Source organism: Trichosurus vulpecula, chromosome 5 (genome assembly GCF_011100635.1).
Source record: "Trichosurus vulpecula isolate mTriVul1 chromosome 5, mTriVul1.pri, whole genome shotgun sequence".
In the NCBI taxonomy this organism is placed as follows: Eukaryota; Metazoa; Chordata; class Mammalia; order Diprotodontia; family Phalangeridae; genus Trichosurus; species Trichosurus vulpecula.
Window position 1 is genome coordinate 167,112,593 of NC_050577.1, and position 17,558 is coordinate 167,130,150.

At 38.8% G+C, this 17,558-nt stretch overlaps 1 protein-coding gene across 1 annotated transcript in view; it reads right to left on the reverse strand.

Moving 5' to 3' along the window:
- Positions 1 to 888: 888 nt before the first annotated feature.
- Positions 889 to 17,558, reverse strand: part of OPTN (optineurin) — a 51,726-nt gene continuing 35,056 nt past the window's right edge. The window contains exons 12-14 of the mRNA XM_036760916.1: positions 6,428 to 6,558; positions 3,670 to 3,752; positions 889 to 1,854 (exon numbers count right to left, since the gene is read on the reverse strand). Coding sequence (XP_036616811.1) covers positions 1,718 to 1,854; positions 3,670 to 3,752; positions 6,428 to 6,558 — 351 coding nt within the window. The 3' untranslated portion in view covers positions 889 to 1,717. The remainder of the gene's footprint in view (positions 1,855 to 3,669; positions 3,753 to 6,427; positions 6,559 to 17,558) is intronic.

Consider the following 17,558-nt stretch of genomic DNA (forward strand, 5'->3'; position numbering starts at 1 on the left):
TGTTCAACCTTGTTCAGCCTCTATACCTGGAAATACCTGAGGGTTCTGTCCTGGGTCCTCTTCTTTCTCTACCCAAACATACAACCTTGTAGTAATTCTTAACTCTTCACTCTTCCTTACCCAACATATTCCATCAGTTTCTAAGTCTTATTGATTCTACCTCTGTATCATCCCCATTTCTCCACTTACACAGGTACCATCTCTTAGTTCAAGTCTTTATCATCTTTCACCTGGACTATTACAAAAGCCTCCTAATTGGTCTCCCTGTCTCAGATATCTTCCTTCTATCCATGTTCTATACAGTTGCCAAAGTGGTATTCTTAGAGGACAAGTCTGAGCATGTCACTCCCCTCCTCAAAAGTTTTAGTGGCTCCCCGTTACCTAAGATCAAATACAAATTCTTCTATCTGGGATTTAAAACCCTTCACAACCTGTCGGTTTCCTACCTTCCCCGTGTTCTTATACTTCCTTCTGCTTACTTTACAGTCCAGAGACAGTGGCCTCTTGATGTTCCTCAGACAAGACACTCCATCTCCAGAATCTGGGTCTACTCTCTCACCTGCTCCTCTATTTGACTAGGCTCAATGGCCAGCTTGTACTAAAGTATACAGTATTCCTACCATACACCATGAAAATGAAACCCAAAGATAATATAAAGAGATGGAATATATTGATATGCTCTTAATTTTTTTTAGTCTGTGGGGTTGCAGGCTTGGGCTTATTTTCATGGCTAGTTCAGAACTTCCTGGCCAGTTGGAACTGGGATCACTTAAGAAGAGCTAAACCTACATCCCAGGATGTAGCTACTGGCAATCTAAGTATGAGAACTGGCCTCCAGGAATGAGATTTTGTCATGTCCAGAGAATTAAGCAAACAAATACATATAGCTAGTTATATGTATATAATTTAATACAGAAAAAAATGCATGTTAAGAAATTAGTCAATATACATATAAGAAAAACCTAAAATATTTATAAGCAGTTTTATTTTGCAATCATTTTGTTTTTTATGACTCTTAAGATGTAACTTGATCATTTAAAAGAAAATGATAAACATCTGTTCTCTTGTCAACAAGTGAATAGGCATCCACTGTACAAACCTACTTGTACTTAATAACTAAAAAACAAAGTTAACTTCTTTACACTGTGAACCTCACACTTACCTACTTCACATATGCCCACAATTTTTCATTTTCCCTATGTCAAGTTAAAGCGCATGGTGCCCAAATAAAAAGCATACAAAAAATCTAGTATGCTTACACTAGCTACAGTAAATAAACTATAATGCAAAAAAAAAATCCAACAGGATTCATTTTAAATGGGTGATGAATAAAAAGAATCATACAGTTTGTTAGAATTCTTCAAAGACAGAAGTCTGTTTCTTGATTAAACCTGTAATCACTTCATCTTTTCTGCCCACTTACAGTGCTTTAAATTGATCAGTGAAGTTTATCTTCTGATTACATTAATCTATCCAGATATTATGGTGCAAAACTGGCATAAACTGAACACAAAAAAATGAAGCTCATTTAAATGAAGTCCTTTATGGACAATCAGTGACTTATTTAACACAGAGAAGTTTTTCTTTCTTCTAAAACAAATGTAATGGGCCAAAATATTTGAGGAAAAACACACAAAGGTACAGCTCTTAGAGGATAAAGTCAACATTTACCAGAAAGGGTGTTTTTTTGTTTTGTTTTGAGGTGGAACATCAACATTTATATAATGCAGTCCATAACATGAATCTGCAATGTATCTATGTCTGGCAGAATTTCTCCACACTTGGGGCATGAATGGATTGGAATATTCCTTTGCTGCTGCTGCTGTTGCTGCTGCCAGCTTCTATCATCAGCTCCTGGGAACAAAGCATGAAAAGCTCATTCATCCTATGAGTTATTTGTTGTAAGTAGAGAGATTTTTTTTTTTTAAAACATACTCATTTTGATAAGCTTAAGTTTAGGGTTTAGTAGTCAGTAGCAAATGTAACCAAACTTCTACTAATAACAATTTTTAGTGGTTTTGACAATAATGTGGTTTTTTTAAAAGGTTTTACCAATTCACTGATCTATAGCTTAAGTTATTACACTAGACACACAAATTAAAGGAAAAATCATGGACTCTAAAAGTTGATGGGGACACTAGAGACTATGTAGCCCAACCTCCTATTTATTGTTTTATTCCTTGTTTTATCCACTTATCTTTGTGTTATTAATCTTATGACGTTTTTAAAAAAGGGCTAATAACCCTGAACACACAACCCCACCCATTCATTAACTTCCCTCCCTTCCCTTATCACCTTCTATGAATATACTTCAGGCTATATTTTTTGTGATTAATTTTCCCCTTTAAAGCTGCCTTTCAAATTAATTTTAATCTTATTTTGTGTAAGTAAAAATGCTTGGTGGAGGCAATAGGGTTATAAAGCATATGGTAGGATTGGTCCTAGATCTGCCCCTAATAGGAGGTATTCATTAAATCTCTGTTAAATGAAAATTTATCAACAAAGTAAGAGATTTTTTTTCTCTTATGGCATAGTACTTGAAATTTCTGAGTTATTAAGTGATGACTTAAAACTGTTCCAGCATTGCCAAAAAAAAAGTTTAAAAGCTAATTCGCAATTTAAAAATGGTATTTCTGGACTCCTAATGATCATCAGTAAAATTGCCTTTCAGCTACCATTTGGTTATCTTATGGATTATGCTTCTCTTCTACCTATCTTTTTATAATTTAAAAAAAATTTTGAGAGGGGAAGGCAAGGCAATTGGGGTTAAGTGACTTGCCGAAGGTAACATAGCTACTAAGCATGTCAAGTGTCTGAGGCAGCATTTGAACTCAGGTCCTCCTGACTCTAGGGCCAGTGCTCTGCTCACTGCGCCACCTAGCTGACCCTTTCTTCTACTTGAGTAAAATGCATGTTCTATTAAGCCCAAGGGGGTCTTGTCTTTATACGTCCCCAATGCATTACACATGATAGACTTTCAGCAAATGTTAACAGAATTTACAAAATAAGGATGATACTTTTCTCTCCCTTAAATCTAACCCCAAACTCAGAAACTTAATGATTTTTGGAGTTGATACTTCAAATTACTTGTTTACCAAGTAATTTGATACTCCAAATTGGGGGTATTCCTTCTACTGACTTTATGCATTAGGGGATCATCTTCATGAGTCGCTATGATTTAAAAGTGAAAACACTGTTCATTATTAGGTAGACAACCTTCTAGTGATGTTCCTCTCTGAGATACCTTTGAATTCATTTTGACCTCATTTTAGCAAATTTTAAATGCTGGCGGAGGGCAGAATAAGAGATGTGGCTTATCTTAGCTAAGGTAACTAACACAATTCCTAGACAAGACCATGCTCTAAATTGATAGCTCTTGCCGGGGCTTGTGTTTCTGCTGACATGATCTTTGAGAAGCCTAGGCTACTTCCCATGCCAGGAGTAGGGCTTCAGTGAGGTTGGCTTATTTTTAGAATTTGTCAAAGAAAAAAAGTTTAAAAAAAACCACCAAATTCTCAAGCCTATGACAGCAAGTCATATTTTTAGACACATATAAAGAAGCACTTTCAAAGTTTATTGAAGTATAAAAATTTGGTCAAATAAGGTTTTGTCTCTATAAGGCTCCAGAGGATATGTCATGTAAGCAAAGTAATGGGCTTAATAATTTACCTCTCTGAACAAGGTAGGGTTGCTGGTCTTGCTCATTTGTTGATCTGGCCCCATGACGACTTTGTAGTTCCATCAAAGACTGTCTGCTAAGAATAGAGATTAGCACATGCTGATTTTCTAGCATTTTGAAAGACAGAATATTTAATTTTAAAGAAAACAAAATCAAATCGATTGTAACAATGTCAAGAAATCAAATAAACAGGAGGTAGCATGGAATAATGGACAGAGGTCTAGCCTGAAGTCAGAAAGTCCTGGTTTCAAGTCCTACCTCTGAAATATACTGGCTGATAGGCAGCAGCAATGGATAAAAGGTTGGCTTAGAGTCAGAAAGACCTGAGTTTGAATGTGGCCCCAGGCAAGTCATTTAATCGTTCTCAGCCTCAGTTTCCTCATCTGTACAATGGGGATAAGACCAGTGCCTATCTCACAGAGTTGTGTGAGACCTCAAATGAGATAACATTAAAGCACTATATAAATGCTAGCTATTCTACTGGCTGTATGACCCTGACCAATTCTCTGTAAAGGGTTCTAAGCAATTTTCTGAGACTGTAAGTAATAGACAAATTGCCAATCTACATCATTGGAAGGAGTTGTCATAGTGGGCATTCTCTACACTGATGAAATCACACACGTGTTTCATCCACCCCACCTTCAAGAATCCTTCTCACTTCCAAAATGAAGCCAAAGGCAGAGAAAAAAAATCTATATTCTTATAGAAGTATTTAATATTACCTAAACATCACGTGGTCTCAATAAATTAACTTGAAATATAACCTCAGACATTTGGGAGCATCTTTTCTTTCATAACACTAAATAGTTGAAGTGTTTTTTTATTCATGTATAGAATTAAAATTTTTATTTAACACCTATATTTTAATTTTTTGAAAAGTTTTAATCCATGACAATTGCAAAATATGACCCCCAAATCCACGAGCTGTTTTATATCTCTGAAAGAAGGCACCACAGGCAAAATTCTTCAATAAGTAAATCGTCATAATAAAAGAATCGCCAAGGGAGTTGTGTTTCTTCCCTAAAAGTCTGAGTGGTAGGAATGGCCAACAGTGCAAAGAATTCAGTAGCTGGTTCAAAAGAGATTGAATTCTTATCAAAACAATTTCTCTACTGTAGCCCCTCTTACTTCTTTTAGCACATGAAGTCTCAACATCCTAGTACTAATCAAGCCTGTTTGCATTAAGCTAGTAAGAAAAGTGCCAATGAAATGGGCATAATTCAGTTAATGTAAATTAACATTTAGCCAGTAAAATAAACAGCAGATTCTAAGTACTGAGTATGCCACGGTACAGTAGAGGGAGTACTGGATTTGCATCTAGAGGAACTGGATTTAAACTGTTTTGCCATAAAATTCTTAGAATTTTCTCCCTCTTCACCTCTAATTTTTGGAATCCCAAGGCTCAGCTCAAGTGCTATTTCAGAAGGGACTTTGCTAATTCCCTCAGGTGTTATTGTTCCTATCTACCTCCCCCAAATTAGCTTGTATCTATTTTCTATTTGCTATCTGTGTGCATGCTACTTCTCCCCAGTAGAAAGAAAGCTTTCCTTAACAACTGCAGGTATTGGGGATGGCCCTAAAACAACCAAAACCCCAACACAAGACATAGGATAGTCTTCTTTGCATCTACTGGAATCTTTTCAGCTTTCACAGATACAATGAGATGATCTGAAATGTTAGGTCAGAAGTTGAAAGCTACTATATTAATATATAAGGTAAATGAGTCATAGCCATTTATCTAATTTAGTTTCTGTTTTTTTTTTTAAAGAAAGTCAGGTGTTATGTAAATACACCTGAAATCCCAGCTGGTGGAGAGGCTGGAGCTCCAGGAGCTCAGGAGTTCTGAGCTGCAGTGGGCTAAGTTGGCTAGATGTCTAGATGTCTGCACTAAGTTCACCATTGACTCAGGGAACTCTGGGAACAGGGGATCAGTGGGTTGTTGACGGTGGGGCAAACCTGCTCCAGAGAACAAAGCAAGTCAAAGTTCCTGTGCCGATCAGAGTGGCACCAAATCTGGGAGAAGCTCAAGCACTGCTAGCCTTAGTAAGGTAGGGAGACACAATCTGTAAAAACAGAAAATAGGGGAACTAGAGTAAAACCAAATAATTCAGTGCCATACCCCAAAAGGAAAATAGCTAACTTCTCCCATTTGCCTAGGACTTCAGCGTTCATGCAGCCCCCTGTGAGGTAGGTAGTAAAAGTATTTGTTATTGTTGTTCAGTCATTTTTCAGTCATGCCCAAATCTCTGAAACCCCATTTGGGGTTTTCTTAGCAAAGATACTGGAGTGGTTTGCCATTTCCTTCTCCAGCTCATTTTATAGATGAAGAAACTGAGGCAAACAGGGTTAAATGACTTGCCCAGGGTCACACAGCTAGTAAGTGTCTGAGACCAGATTTGAGCTCAGGAAGATGAATCTTTCTGACTCCAGGCCTGGTGCTCTATCCACTGCACCAGCAGCAAAGTATTATCAGCCCCACTTTACAGCAACTGAGGCTAGGGAGGTTAAAGGGCTTATCCATCATCACAAAGTTAGTGCTTGAGGAAGGAATCAAACCTAGGCCTAGGCATTCCAAGTCTAGCACTTACACGACTATACTATTCTGTCTCTCCAGAACACACACACACACACACACACACACACACACACACACACACACGGGGAACAAAGATATTTCTGCTGAAAAGAGAATCAAGCTCCAAGTCTGTATTGCAATCTATTTCAAGTCTGCCTTTCACTTTATCTTACCTGCTCCCATCTTCAAAAACATTGTTTTCTTTCAACAAAAATGCCAGCTGCAATGCCAGTTGTTCCTTTTCTTCATGAATCTTCTCTCTTGCTGCTCTCTCAGCATGGAAGTCAGAACAATATACCTCCATCTGGTTACAAAGAAAAAAAATTTGAATTCAACCCACCATGCCTTTCTGTGCACTGCAAACACTAACATATGGCCCTTGCTGCTATCTGCAGGATAACTGAGAAAGATTAGTATAATGACCACTGCCCATTATCAGCTCTCCTCAGCTGTATTCGCACAAGACACTGGGATAAAAGTATCCATTATTAATTTTGCTATTGAACTGAAACGCTTTAGCTCTTCTACCCCTGCTATCATCCTCTTTCCACCAACACAACTCACAACTGCTTCAGGCCTTAGTAGGTCATTTTAATAAGCTTCTGTGGCCAAAGTTCACCAATAACCCCCTGGTGACTAACATTCTGATACTAAGCCTCTATTAACTTAGCAAGTTAGTTTTTATGACAACAAATGTATAGAATGATGGCAGATGAATGTATGGAAGGGGTAGAGAAGTGTGCATTGTGCCACTATCACTCAGCTGGCAAGAGTGGCTACCCTATCCACTCTCCAGAAATGGACTTGGGGCCCTCCTTGCCACCAAACCTATTTTCCCAAACCTAATTAGTTTGTTTGGCGACACTGAACTTCCAAAAAATAACACAGGAGAAAATGGCATGGTGGAAGGGTCACTGATTCTGGGTCAGAGGAAATTCAAATTCTACCTCTGATGAATACTATACCTAGGTTATCTTGGGCAAGCCAGTTAACCCCCTTATGCTTTACTTTCTTCCCATGTACAATGAGGAGGCTGGACTAGATAGCCTCTGGGATCCCTTCAAGACTCTAGATCAGGGGTGAGGAACCTTCGGCCTCAAGGCCACACGTGGCCCTCTAGGTCCTCAAGTGTGACTCTTTGACTAAATCCAAACTTCACAGAACAAATCCCCTTTATTAATAAAAGGATTTGTTCTGTAAAACTTGGACTCCATCAAAAGGCTGTACCCAAGGACCTAGAAGGCCACATGTGACCTCAAGGCCACAGGTTCCCCACCTCTGCTGTAGATCTATGATTACCTTAATCTTCCATTAGTAGTAAAAATGCAAGTGGGTGAAGACTGCTTCCGATGCCAGGAGTACTACCCCAGTATTAACTTTTCTTCATAGCCGTGAAGCCAGAAGGGTGGGGTTGCAGCCCTAAGCACACTCAAGGATTCAATCTGAAGGCCTCCTCAACTCAGGGCCAATAGCTAGGTATACTTATTGTCATGCTTCACTGAACTGTCTAAGAAAAACAACAGACTCTACTGCTTAACAACTGAGTAGCCAGATACAAAATTGTTGGACAGGACCAAGATCTCAGATACCAGACCTAACCAAGAGCAGAGTGCAAATACTACTTGGGTATCTTCTATATCTTATGGAGGCTAGTCATCCTGACCATCTGGGGATAAGACAATGAACTGATATTGCGTGTGAGTTCAGTCAGTCATCTAGTCATCTAGGAACTCAACTCCCGTGTAACCAATTACACATTCCAATTGCAATGCTACCTCTATGGTTCCTTGACATTTGGAGAAAAAATAGGCTTTTAAGAGTAGTCCTCAAGATCATGAAGTGAAAGGAAGTAGTAAGCTGGCTAGAGCTGTTCCTGAAGTCCTTGAAAAACATGTTACTCATTACGCAAACTCCAGATTATACAGATTGGTACCAGAGAAAGCCTCACTATTCCTTCCAGAAATACAAGAAAGACTGGGTCTGACAACAACAACAACAAATCCCAATTCAGGAAGTAAGGCTAGTAAAATGAATGAACACATGAAAATACTAGTGATAAATATTGTGGAGCCAATGATGCTGAATATAGTGAAAAGAAGAAAATAAATCCCTAGCATATAAAAGTAAAGCCAGAAAGAAAATTGTATATTTGCCAAAACTCTACTAGAATTCTGCAAAGGAATAAAAACAAGAGTTTAAAAATGATCACATGAATGAAATGAGAGAATTAGAGGAAAGGAATTGAGAATGTTAGAGGAAAGAATTAGAGAATACAGCTAGATCCCAGGTAATGCCGGTAATGAATCCTCTTAAGTGGTTGCATTATTTGAATTCACACTGCATATTTCCACTGGGTTAAAACAAATAACCATATTTTACATAATTATAGCTTTGAATAATGTGAATTTACTATTCACACAAATACATGTTGACTACTTCAGGAGATTCATTATTGGCACCAATTGGGGCCTAACTTATAAACAGCTTAGTTACAGGTTGTACAAAACCTTCTCAAGTAAGACACCTTGAAAATTAAATTGGAGATCAGTGACTCCAAATACAACATATATTGGAACAAAAGCGAAAGACAAGTGAAGGAGAGATAATCTAGGAAGGATCACACTACCTGAAAACCTAATCTATAACAAAAAGCCTAGATACCATGTTTCAAGAAATAATGAACAAAAATTGCCCAGACTTATTAAAAGCAGAAGGCAAAGTGAAAAAAGAAAGGATCCACTGGTCATCTCTCGAAGAAACCCCAAAATTAATACTCCCAAGAATGTTATAGCCAAAATCCTGAGCTTTGAAGAAAAAAAAACCTATAACATATCCAGGAAAAAAGAGTTGAAGTACTAAGAAGGCAAATGGCATAGCATATAAATACTTCAAAAGTTAACTGAATTACAGGGAGAGATACATTGTAAAACTAATAGTGGGGGACCTTTGGCAGCTTCTACTATAATGAAGAGTGGAGCAGGGAATGTGATATTCCAGATGGCAAAATCAAAAAAACTATAACCCAAAATACTCTAACAAAACTCAAGGTAATCGTATGGTGGGGTGATAGACCTTTAATGAAATAAAGGACTTCAAAGTATTCCTAGTGAAGAGACTATGATTTACAACCATAAGAATCAAGAGAAACAGAGAAGGGAAGTACATTTGAATTAAATAATCATGAATTGTTTACATTCTAACAGGGGGAGAAGAAGAAAATATTCCTTCAGAGCCCTAATGTCTTCATAAGTCTTAGAGAAATGAATAAGTAAATCTGGAAGCTGTTTTATTTTTATTTTCTTAAGAGAAAAAAGGAAAAAAAGGAAGAAGATAGAAATACATCAAGGAAAAAAGGAGGAAGAAGGCAGTGGAACTTATTCTTATCAAAATTTTGCTGTGTGAAGATTACACAAACATGGAGGGGAGAAAGGGGCGAGGGAAATAGGCAGGAACATGAATCTTACTTTCGCAACTGGACTGGTCAAAGGAGAGTTGAACACACAGTTTAGTGTAGAAATACCTTAAACATAATGGGATCAGTAAGAGACAGAATAAGGAAAGGGGGAATTAACAAGAAGAGAAGATTTAGGGAGGCATCAATCATAAGCAAAACAAACTCTTTCTTTAAAGTCTGGACCATGAAGAGAGGAATAAAAGGAAAGGGTAAGAACTTGTGATTAGGGGAAAAGAAAAGGAATAGTGGATAGAAGCAGACTGTATCCCTAGTGTTGTGCACACTCCTTCAACACTCCCTTCTTTCTCAAGGAGAGGGGAGCAAAGAAAAAGAAAATACAAAATGACACTATGGAGGGAAAATGTATTTAATAGCCATCTAACAGCGATCATAAATCTTCTAAACTCACCCATAAATGGAAGAGGGTAGTAGAATGTATTAGAAAGCAGAATCTAACAATGTTGCTTACAAGAAACATACTCAAAAACACCAAGATTTACACAGGATTAAAATAAGGTACTAGAGTAAAATCCTTTATTCTTCGGGGAAACTAAAAAAAGCAGTGAGGATCTCAGACAAAGCAACAATAAAAATAAGCTGGATTAGAACAGACAAACTAAGAAACTTAAGGACTCAAATAAAATTGCATATTAATCACATACAAATTAAGCAGCATAGAATTAATTATCAATACTTACTACATATATGCCAAATGGGCATAGCATCTAAATACTTTAAAAGTTAACTGAATCACAGGGAAAGACACACTGTGAAACTAATAGTGGGCAACCTTGATATATCCCTCTTATACCTAGATAAATATAATCAAACAATAAACAAAAAAGGACCTGAGTAGAATTTTAGAAAAGTTAGATTCAATAGATATCTCATAATTATTTCTCAGCTATGCAGAGCATCTATATAAAAACTGACCATATACTAGGGTATACAAACCTCACATGTAAATACAAATACATCTTTATCTTTTATAGACTACAAATACCATGAAATTATATTGGAAGAAAGGAGTAAAAATTAGTTGAGCCTAGATAACATAATCCTAAAGCATTTTTGAGTCAAAGAGCGATAGAAAATTTCATCAAATGATGTAACATGCTAAAACTTTTAGGATACAGTCAAAGCAGTCCCAAGGGAGAAAATGTATATCTAACATGTATATTCCCAAATATATAATGTATATTATACTCCCCCCCCAAGTAGATACTATATTTTATTGGAAAATAATGATCTGCATTTTTCTTCACAGCTTGCCCATTTTAAAAAACAGAACAAAAAATAAAACCACTTGCCAAATAGCCATAGCCTGATCCCACTATGTTTTCCCCATGACAGTGGCCCTCGGCTGGTGGGGAAAGGGGAGGCGGGGGATGGGAGGCAGAGAATAGGGGATTTGATCCACCTAGGAAGCAGGGGGAAGGGTATTAGAAAGAGAAGCAAGAAAGAAAAGGATGGAAAAAAGATGATGTCTGTACCTGACTCCTTCCTTATTCCAAATGTTAAGTTAAGAAAGAAAGTACTGTTGGAAAGGAGGGTTTGCTGCTCATACTATCCAGTGGAGAAAGGTGGGAGTAGGCACTCTGGAGGTGGGGGTGTGGAGGGGAAACAAGGAGTAGAGGATGGGTAGCAGAGGCATAGCGCAGATGTAAAAAGGCCTAAGGCATAGCAAGCAGATCTGGCAGGAGAGGTTAGCAGAGACGGCCCCAATGAATCTTCTACATCTTTCTTATTGCAGGTATGATCAATGATGGTAATTGGGTTGTTTACCCCTGACCCATACCCCCAAGCTATATATGGATTTTACCTGAAAAAAAAAATCAAACTGAATTAAACACATCGCCAAGTGACCATCAACACATTCATAAACTTCAAGACCAGAGCAGCAGAGGGAGGGCAACAGGTAGTAGCTCAAGAGATTGCTTTAGGAATAAAACTATGGACACTACAATCTATGTAGTTCAATTGCTTCAGTCATGTCCAACTCTTTGGGGTTTTCTTGGCAAAGATACTTGAGGGGTTTGCATTTCCTTCTCTGCCTCATTTTACTGATGAGGAAACTGAGGCAAACAGGGTTAAGTGACTTGCCCAGGGTTACACAGCTTTGTACGTGTCTGAGGCCAGACTTGAACTCAGGAAGATGAGTCTTCCTGACTTCAGGCCTAGAGTACTCTACCCACTGTGCCACTTAGCTGTCCCTTTACAATGCCAAGTGCACAGGAATTTCTCTCCCCTCCTCTTTCACAGGCTAAGCCAATAAAAAATTGTTTGGAAATACATGTTATATAATTTTTATTTAAAAAAATCGGTAAACTGGGTATGCAACTAAAAAAAAACTAGAAAACCAAAAAATTTTTTAAAAATATAACTAACTACCAAAAGAGAAACTCTGAAAACCAAGGAAGAGATGAACAAAACTGGAAGTGAAAAAAAAAAGATGGAATGACCATTTAAAACTAGAAGCTGTTTAAGATAAAACAATTAAAAAAAAACTATTAGCTGATCTGATTATTTTTTAAAGGAAAATCAAATCACCAGCATTAAATATTTAAAAAAATGATTCCCAACAAATGAAAAATAAAGGAAATTATTAGAAACAACATTGTGGGATCTAGGCCAAGATGGTGGAGTACACGCAGCAACCCGGTTGAACTCTCCCAATGTCCCTCTCCAAATAACTTTAAAATAACACCCCAAATCAAATTTTGGAGGAGCAGAGCCAACAAAAGGATGGAGAGAGGCACAGCCAAGATAGTGACTGGAAAGCAGGGACTTGCATGAGCTCCCCACCAGGTCCCTCCAAAAACCTATAAAAATGGCTCTGAACAAATTCTAGAACTGCAGAACCCCCAAAATAGCAGAGGGAAGCAGGGCTCCAGCCCAGGACAGCCTGGATGGTCTCTGGGTGAGGTCTATCCTGCTGGGAGCTGGAGCTGGGAACGGAGCAGAGCAGAGCCCAGCATGAGCAGCTCGGACCAACCAGACCAGGAGCTGGGCGGAACAGGCCCTAGAGCTCTGCATCAGTGAGCTGTGGCAGTTACCAGACTTCTCAACCCATAAACACCAAAGACAACAGAGAAGAACTGCAGAACCCACAAAATAGTGGAGAGAGGCAGGGCTCCAGCCCAGGACAGCCTGGATGGTCGCTGGGTGAGGTCTATCGCACACGGAGCTGGGAGCAGAGGGTAGCAGAGCGTGGGCTGCACGGAACAACCAGACCAGGAACCAGGCAGAACAGGCCCTAGCGCCCTGAATCAGCAACCTGTGCCAGTTACCAGACTTCTCAACCCACAAATACCAAAGACAACAGAGAAAGTTAGTGGGAAAAGCTGTGGGGGACAGAGTGAAAGGAGTTCCCAGTTCGGCCACTGCCCCAGGGGCAGCCAGGGTGGTGCAGCTACAGAACTACAGGGGCAGTTGCTTCCTGCCCCAGGCCCACCTGGTGGGAGGAATTAAGTGGTGGATCAGAGCAGGAGTGCAGAGCCTGCTTAAGATCTGAGTCAGGTCCAGGTTGGTGGTTCTTGGGAGAGGAGGAGTGCTGGTGTGGCAGAGCTGGCTGTATAGAAATAGCTCTGAAAACAACAGTGCAGCCCCTCAAGCTTGGAACAAAGTACTCTTTACTCTACAAGCAATCATACCCTGATGAAAAACTCAAGGGTCAAGTAAGTTGGCTAGGAACATGGCCAGGCAGCGAAAACAGACATAGATTCAGTCTCAGACTTTGGAATCTTTCTTTGGTGACAAAGAAGACTAAAACAAACAGCCAGAACAAGTCAACAAAGTTAAGAAGCCTACATCAAAAGCCTCCAAGAAAAACATGAATTGGTCTCAGGCCATGGAAGAGCATTTGGAAAAGCAAGTTAGAGAAGTAGAGGAAAAATTGGGAAGAGAAATGAGAAAACCATGAAAAACAAGTCAATGACTTGCTAAAGGGGACCCAAAAAATACTGAAAAATATACTGAAGAAAACAACACCTTAAAAAATAGACTAACCCAAATGGCAAAAGAGCTCCAAAAAGCCAATGAGGAGAAGAATGCCTTGAAAAGCAGAATTAGCAAAATGGAAAAGGAGGTCCAAAAAGACCACTGAAGAAAATACCACCTTAAAAATTAGAGTGGAGCAAGTGGAAGCTAGTGACTTTATGAGAAATCAAGATATTATAAAACAAAACCAAAGGAATGAAAGAGTGGAAGACAATGTGAAATACCACATTGGAAAAACCACTGACCTGGAAAATAGATGCAGGAGAGATAATTTAAAAATTATTGGACTACCTGAAAGCCATGATCAAAAAAAGACCCTAGATATCATCTTTCAAGAAATTATCAAGGAGAACTTCCCTGATATTCTAGAGCCACAGGGCAAAATAGAAATTGAAAGAATCCATCAATCATCTCCTCAAGTAGATCCCAAAAAGAAATCTCCCAGGAATATTGTCGCCAAATTCCAGAGCTCCCAGATCAAGGAGAAAATACTGAAAGCAGCCAGAAAGAAACAATTTGAGTATTGTGGAAACACAATCAGAATAACACAAGATCTAGCAGCTTCTACATTAAGGGATGAAAGGGCTTGGAATATGATATTCCGGAGGTCAATGGAGCTAGAATTAAAACCAAGAATCACCTACCCAGCAAAACTGAGTATCGTGCTCCAAGGCAAAATATGGATTTTCATTAAAATTGAGGACTTTCAAGCTTTCCCAGTGAAAAGACTAGAGCTGAATAGAAAATCTGACTTTCAAACACAAGAATCAAGAGAAGCACAAGAACGAGAAATCACAAGGGACTTACTAAAGTTGAACTGTTTTGTTTACATTCCTACTTGGAAAGATGATGTGTATGATTCATGAGACCTCAGTATTAAGGTAGATGAAGGGAATATGCATACATATATATGCATACACACACACACATACGTGTGTGTGTATGTATGTATATATGTATGTGTTTATATATATAGACAGAGGGCACAGGGTGAGTTGAATATGAAGGGATGATATCTAAAAAAAATCAAATTAAGGGATGAGAGAGGAATATATTGAGAGAGGGAGAAAGGGAGATGTAGAATGGGGTAAATTATCTCGCATAAAAGTGGCAAGAAAAAGCAGTTCTGTAGGAAGGGAAGAGGGGGCAGGTGAGGGGGAATGAGTGAATCTTGCTCTCATAAGATATGACCTGAGGAGGGAATACCACACAAACTGAATTGGGTATCTTACCCCTCAGGAAAGAAGGAGGAAGAAGATAAAAAAGGGGGGATGATACAAGGGAGGGCAGATAGGGGGAGGAGGTAATCAAAAACAAACACTTTTGAAAAGGGACAAGGTCAAGGGAGAAAATTGAATAAAGGGGGATAGGTTAGGAAAGAGCAAAATATAGTTAGTCTTTCCACAACATGAGTATTGTGGAAGGGTTTTACATAATGATACGCATGTGGCCTATGTTGAATTGCTTGCCTTCTTAGGGACGGTGGGTGGGGAGGGAAGAAGGGAGAGAATTTGGAACTCAAAAGTTTTAAAAACAGATGTTCAAAAACAAAAAAAAAAGAGTTTTTGCATGCAACTAGGAAATAAGATACACAGGCAATGGGGCGTAGAAATTTATCTTGCCCTACAAGAAAGTAAGGGAAAAGGGGATGGGGGGGAGTGGGGTGACAGAAGGGAGGGCTGACTGGGGAACGGGGCAACCAGAATACATGCCATCTTGGAGTGGGCGGGAGGGTAGAAATGAGGAGAAAATTAGTAATTCAAACTCTTGTGAAAATCAATGCTGAAAACTAAATATGTTAAATAAATTAAAAAAAAGAAAAAAAAAAGGTTGGGGTGAGACATTTTTCCAGCCTAAGACAACTTAGGAGTTTGACAAGAGAAGTCTGTGACACCAGGGTGGAGGCCTGTTGAATATATGCACACTGAAGCAGCACCAGTGGCAGGCCTTTGAGGAAGTGGCAGCAACAGCAGCATCTTCAGGAACTCTTAGCCCACAGATGGTAAGGGGATTGGAAAACTGATCAAAAAGAGATTACAGGTAAACATTTAAAGATACTGGGTGCAGCTGGTACTGATTGGCAACTCTATTGCCCATAAGCAGTTCTGGGTCATAGTTCCAGGGCAGAGAGGAGTACTTGTGGTCAGTCAAGGCAGCAGAGGCCCTGGTCTCAGTTCAGTGGCAGAGAAGAGCACTAGCACTTGTGGCTGTGGGAGAGTTTATGACTTGGTTGCAGTTCCAGGGCAAGAGGAACACTAATACTTGTGGTTCCAAGGGGAGCAGGGGCCCATCCTGGGTAAAGACCAGAACAGAGACTGTGAACAGTGACCACACCCCTCCCTGGATCACAACACCTTGGAAGTACTGAAAACTTGTAAACACCCAGAACTGGTTCTGAAAACAGCAGCAGAAAAATCCTGAAGCTTGAGACAAGGTCTCCTTACCCTCAGGTGAGCAGAGCCCAACCTTAAAGTTCAAAGTCAAGAAGCTTGGAAAGCTGGAAAAAAAGAGCAAACAGCAAAAAACAAATATAAATAAATAAAAGGACTTGACCATAAAAAGATAATAAAGTGGCAGGGAAGCCCAAGACACAAACTCAAAAGAAGACAATTATGTGAAAAGAGCTATAAGCAAAGCCTCAAAGAAAAATGCTAATTGGACCCAAACCCAACAAGAATTCCTGGAAGAGTTAAAGAAAGTAATAAGAGTAGTAGAGGGAAAACTGGGGAAAGAAATGAGAGTGATGCAAGAAAATTATGAAGAGAATTAATGTTTTGGTAAAAGAGGTACAAAAAAAAATACAGAAGAAAATAACAAAACTTAAAAAACAAAATTGGCCTAATGACAAAAGAGGCACAAAAATTCACTATAGAAAAGAACTCTCTTTAAAAAGCAGAATTTACCAAATAGAATTGTTGCTGTTCTATTGTTTCAGTCATGTCTGATTGTGACCCCATTTGGGATTTTCTTGGCAAAGTTACTAGAGTGGTTTGCCATTTCCTTCTCTAGATCATTTAACAGATGAGGAAACTGAGGCAAAGAGGATAAGGTGACTTGCCCATGGTCTTACAGCTAGTGTCTGAGGCTGAATATGAATTCAGATCTTCCTGACTACTGTGCCACCTACCTGTCCTGTGGCCAAAAAGAAAAGTACAAAAGCTCACTGAAGAAAATAATTCCTTAAAAATTATACTTGGGCCAGTCAAAGCAAATGACTTCATGAAATATCAAGAAACAATAAAACAAAGTCAAAAGAATGAAAAAAATGTGAAGTATCTCGTTGGAAAAACAACTGACCTGTAAAAAAGATCAAGGAGAGATCATATGAGAATTATCGGACTACCTGAAAGCCATGGTCAAAAAAAGAGCCTACACATCATATTTCAAGAAATCATCAAGGAAAACTGCCATGATATCTTAGGTCCATAGGGCAAACTAGAAATGGAAAGAATCTAACAATCACTCCGTGAAAGAGATCCCAAAATGAAAATTCCCAAAAACATTACAGCCAAGTTTCAGGGTTCCCAAGTCAAGGAAAAATATTGCAGCCAAAAAAAGAAACAATTTGAATATCATAGAGTCAAGATCACACAAGATTTAGCAGCTTCCACCTTTAAGGAACAGAAGGCTTGGAATATATTTTGGAAGACAAAGGAATGAGGATTACAATTAACAATAACCTACTCAGCAAAACTGAGTAAAATCCTTCAAGGGAAAAAATGGTTATTTAATGAAATAGATGACTTTCAAGCATTCCTGATGAAAAGACCAGACCTGAATAGAAAATCTGACATGCAAACACAAGACTCAAAAGAAGCATAAAAAGGAAAACCTGAAAGAAATCATAAGAG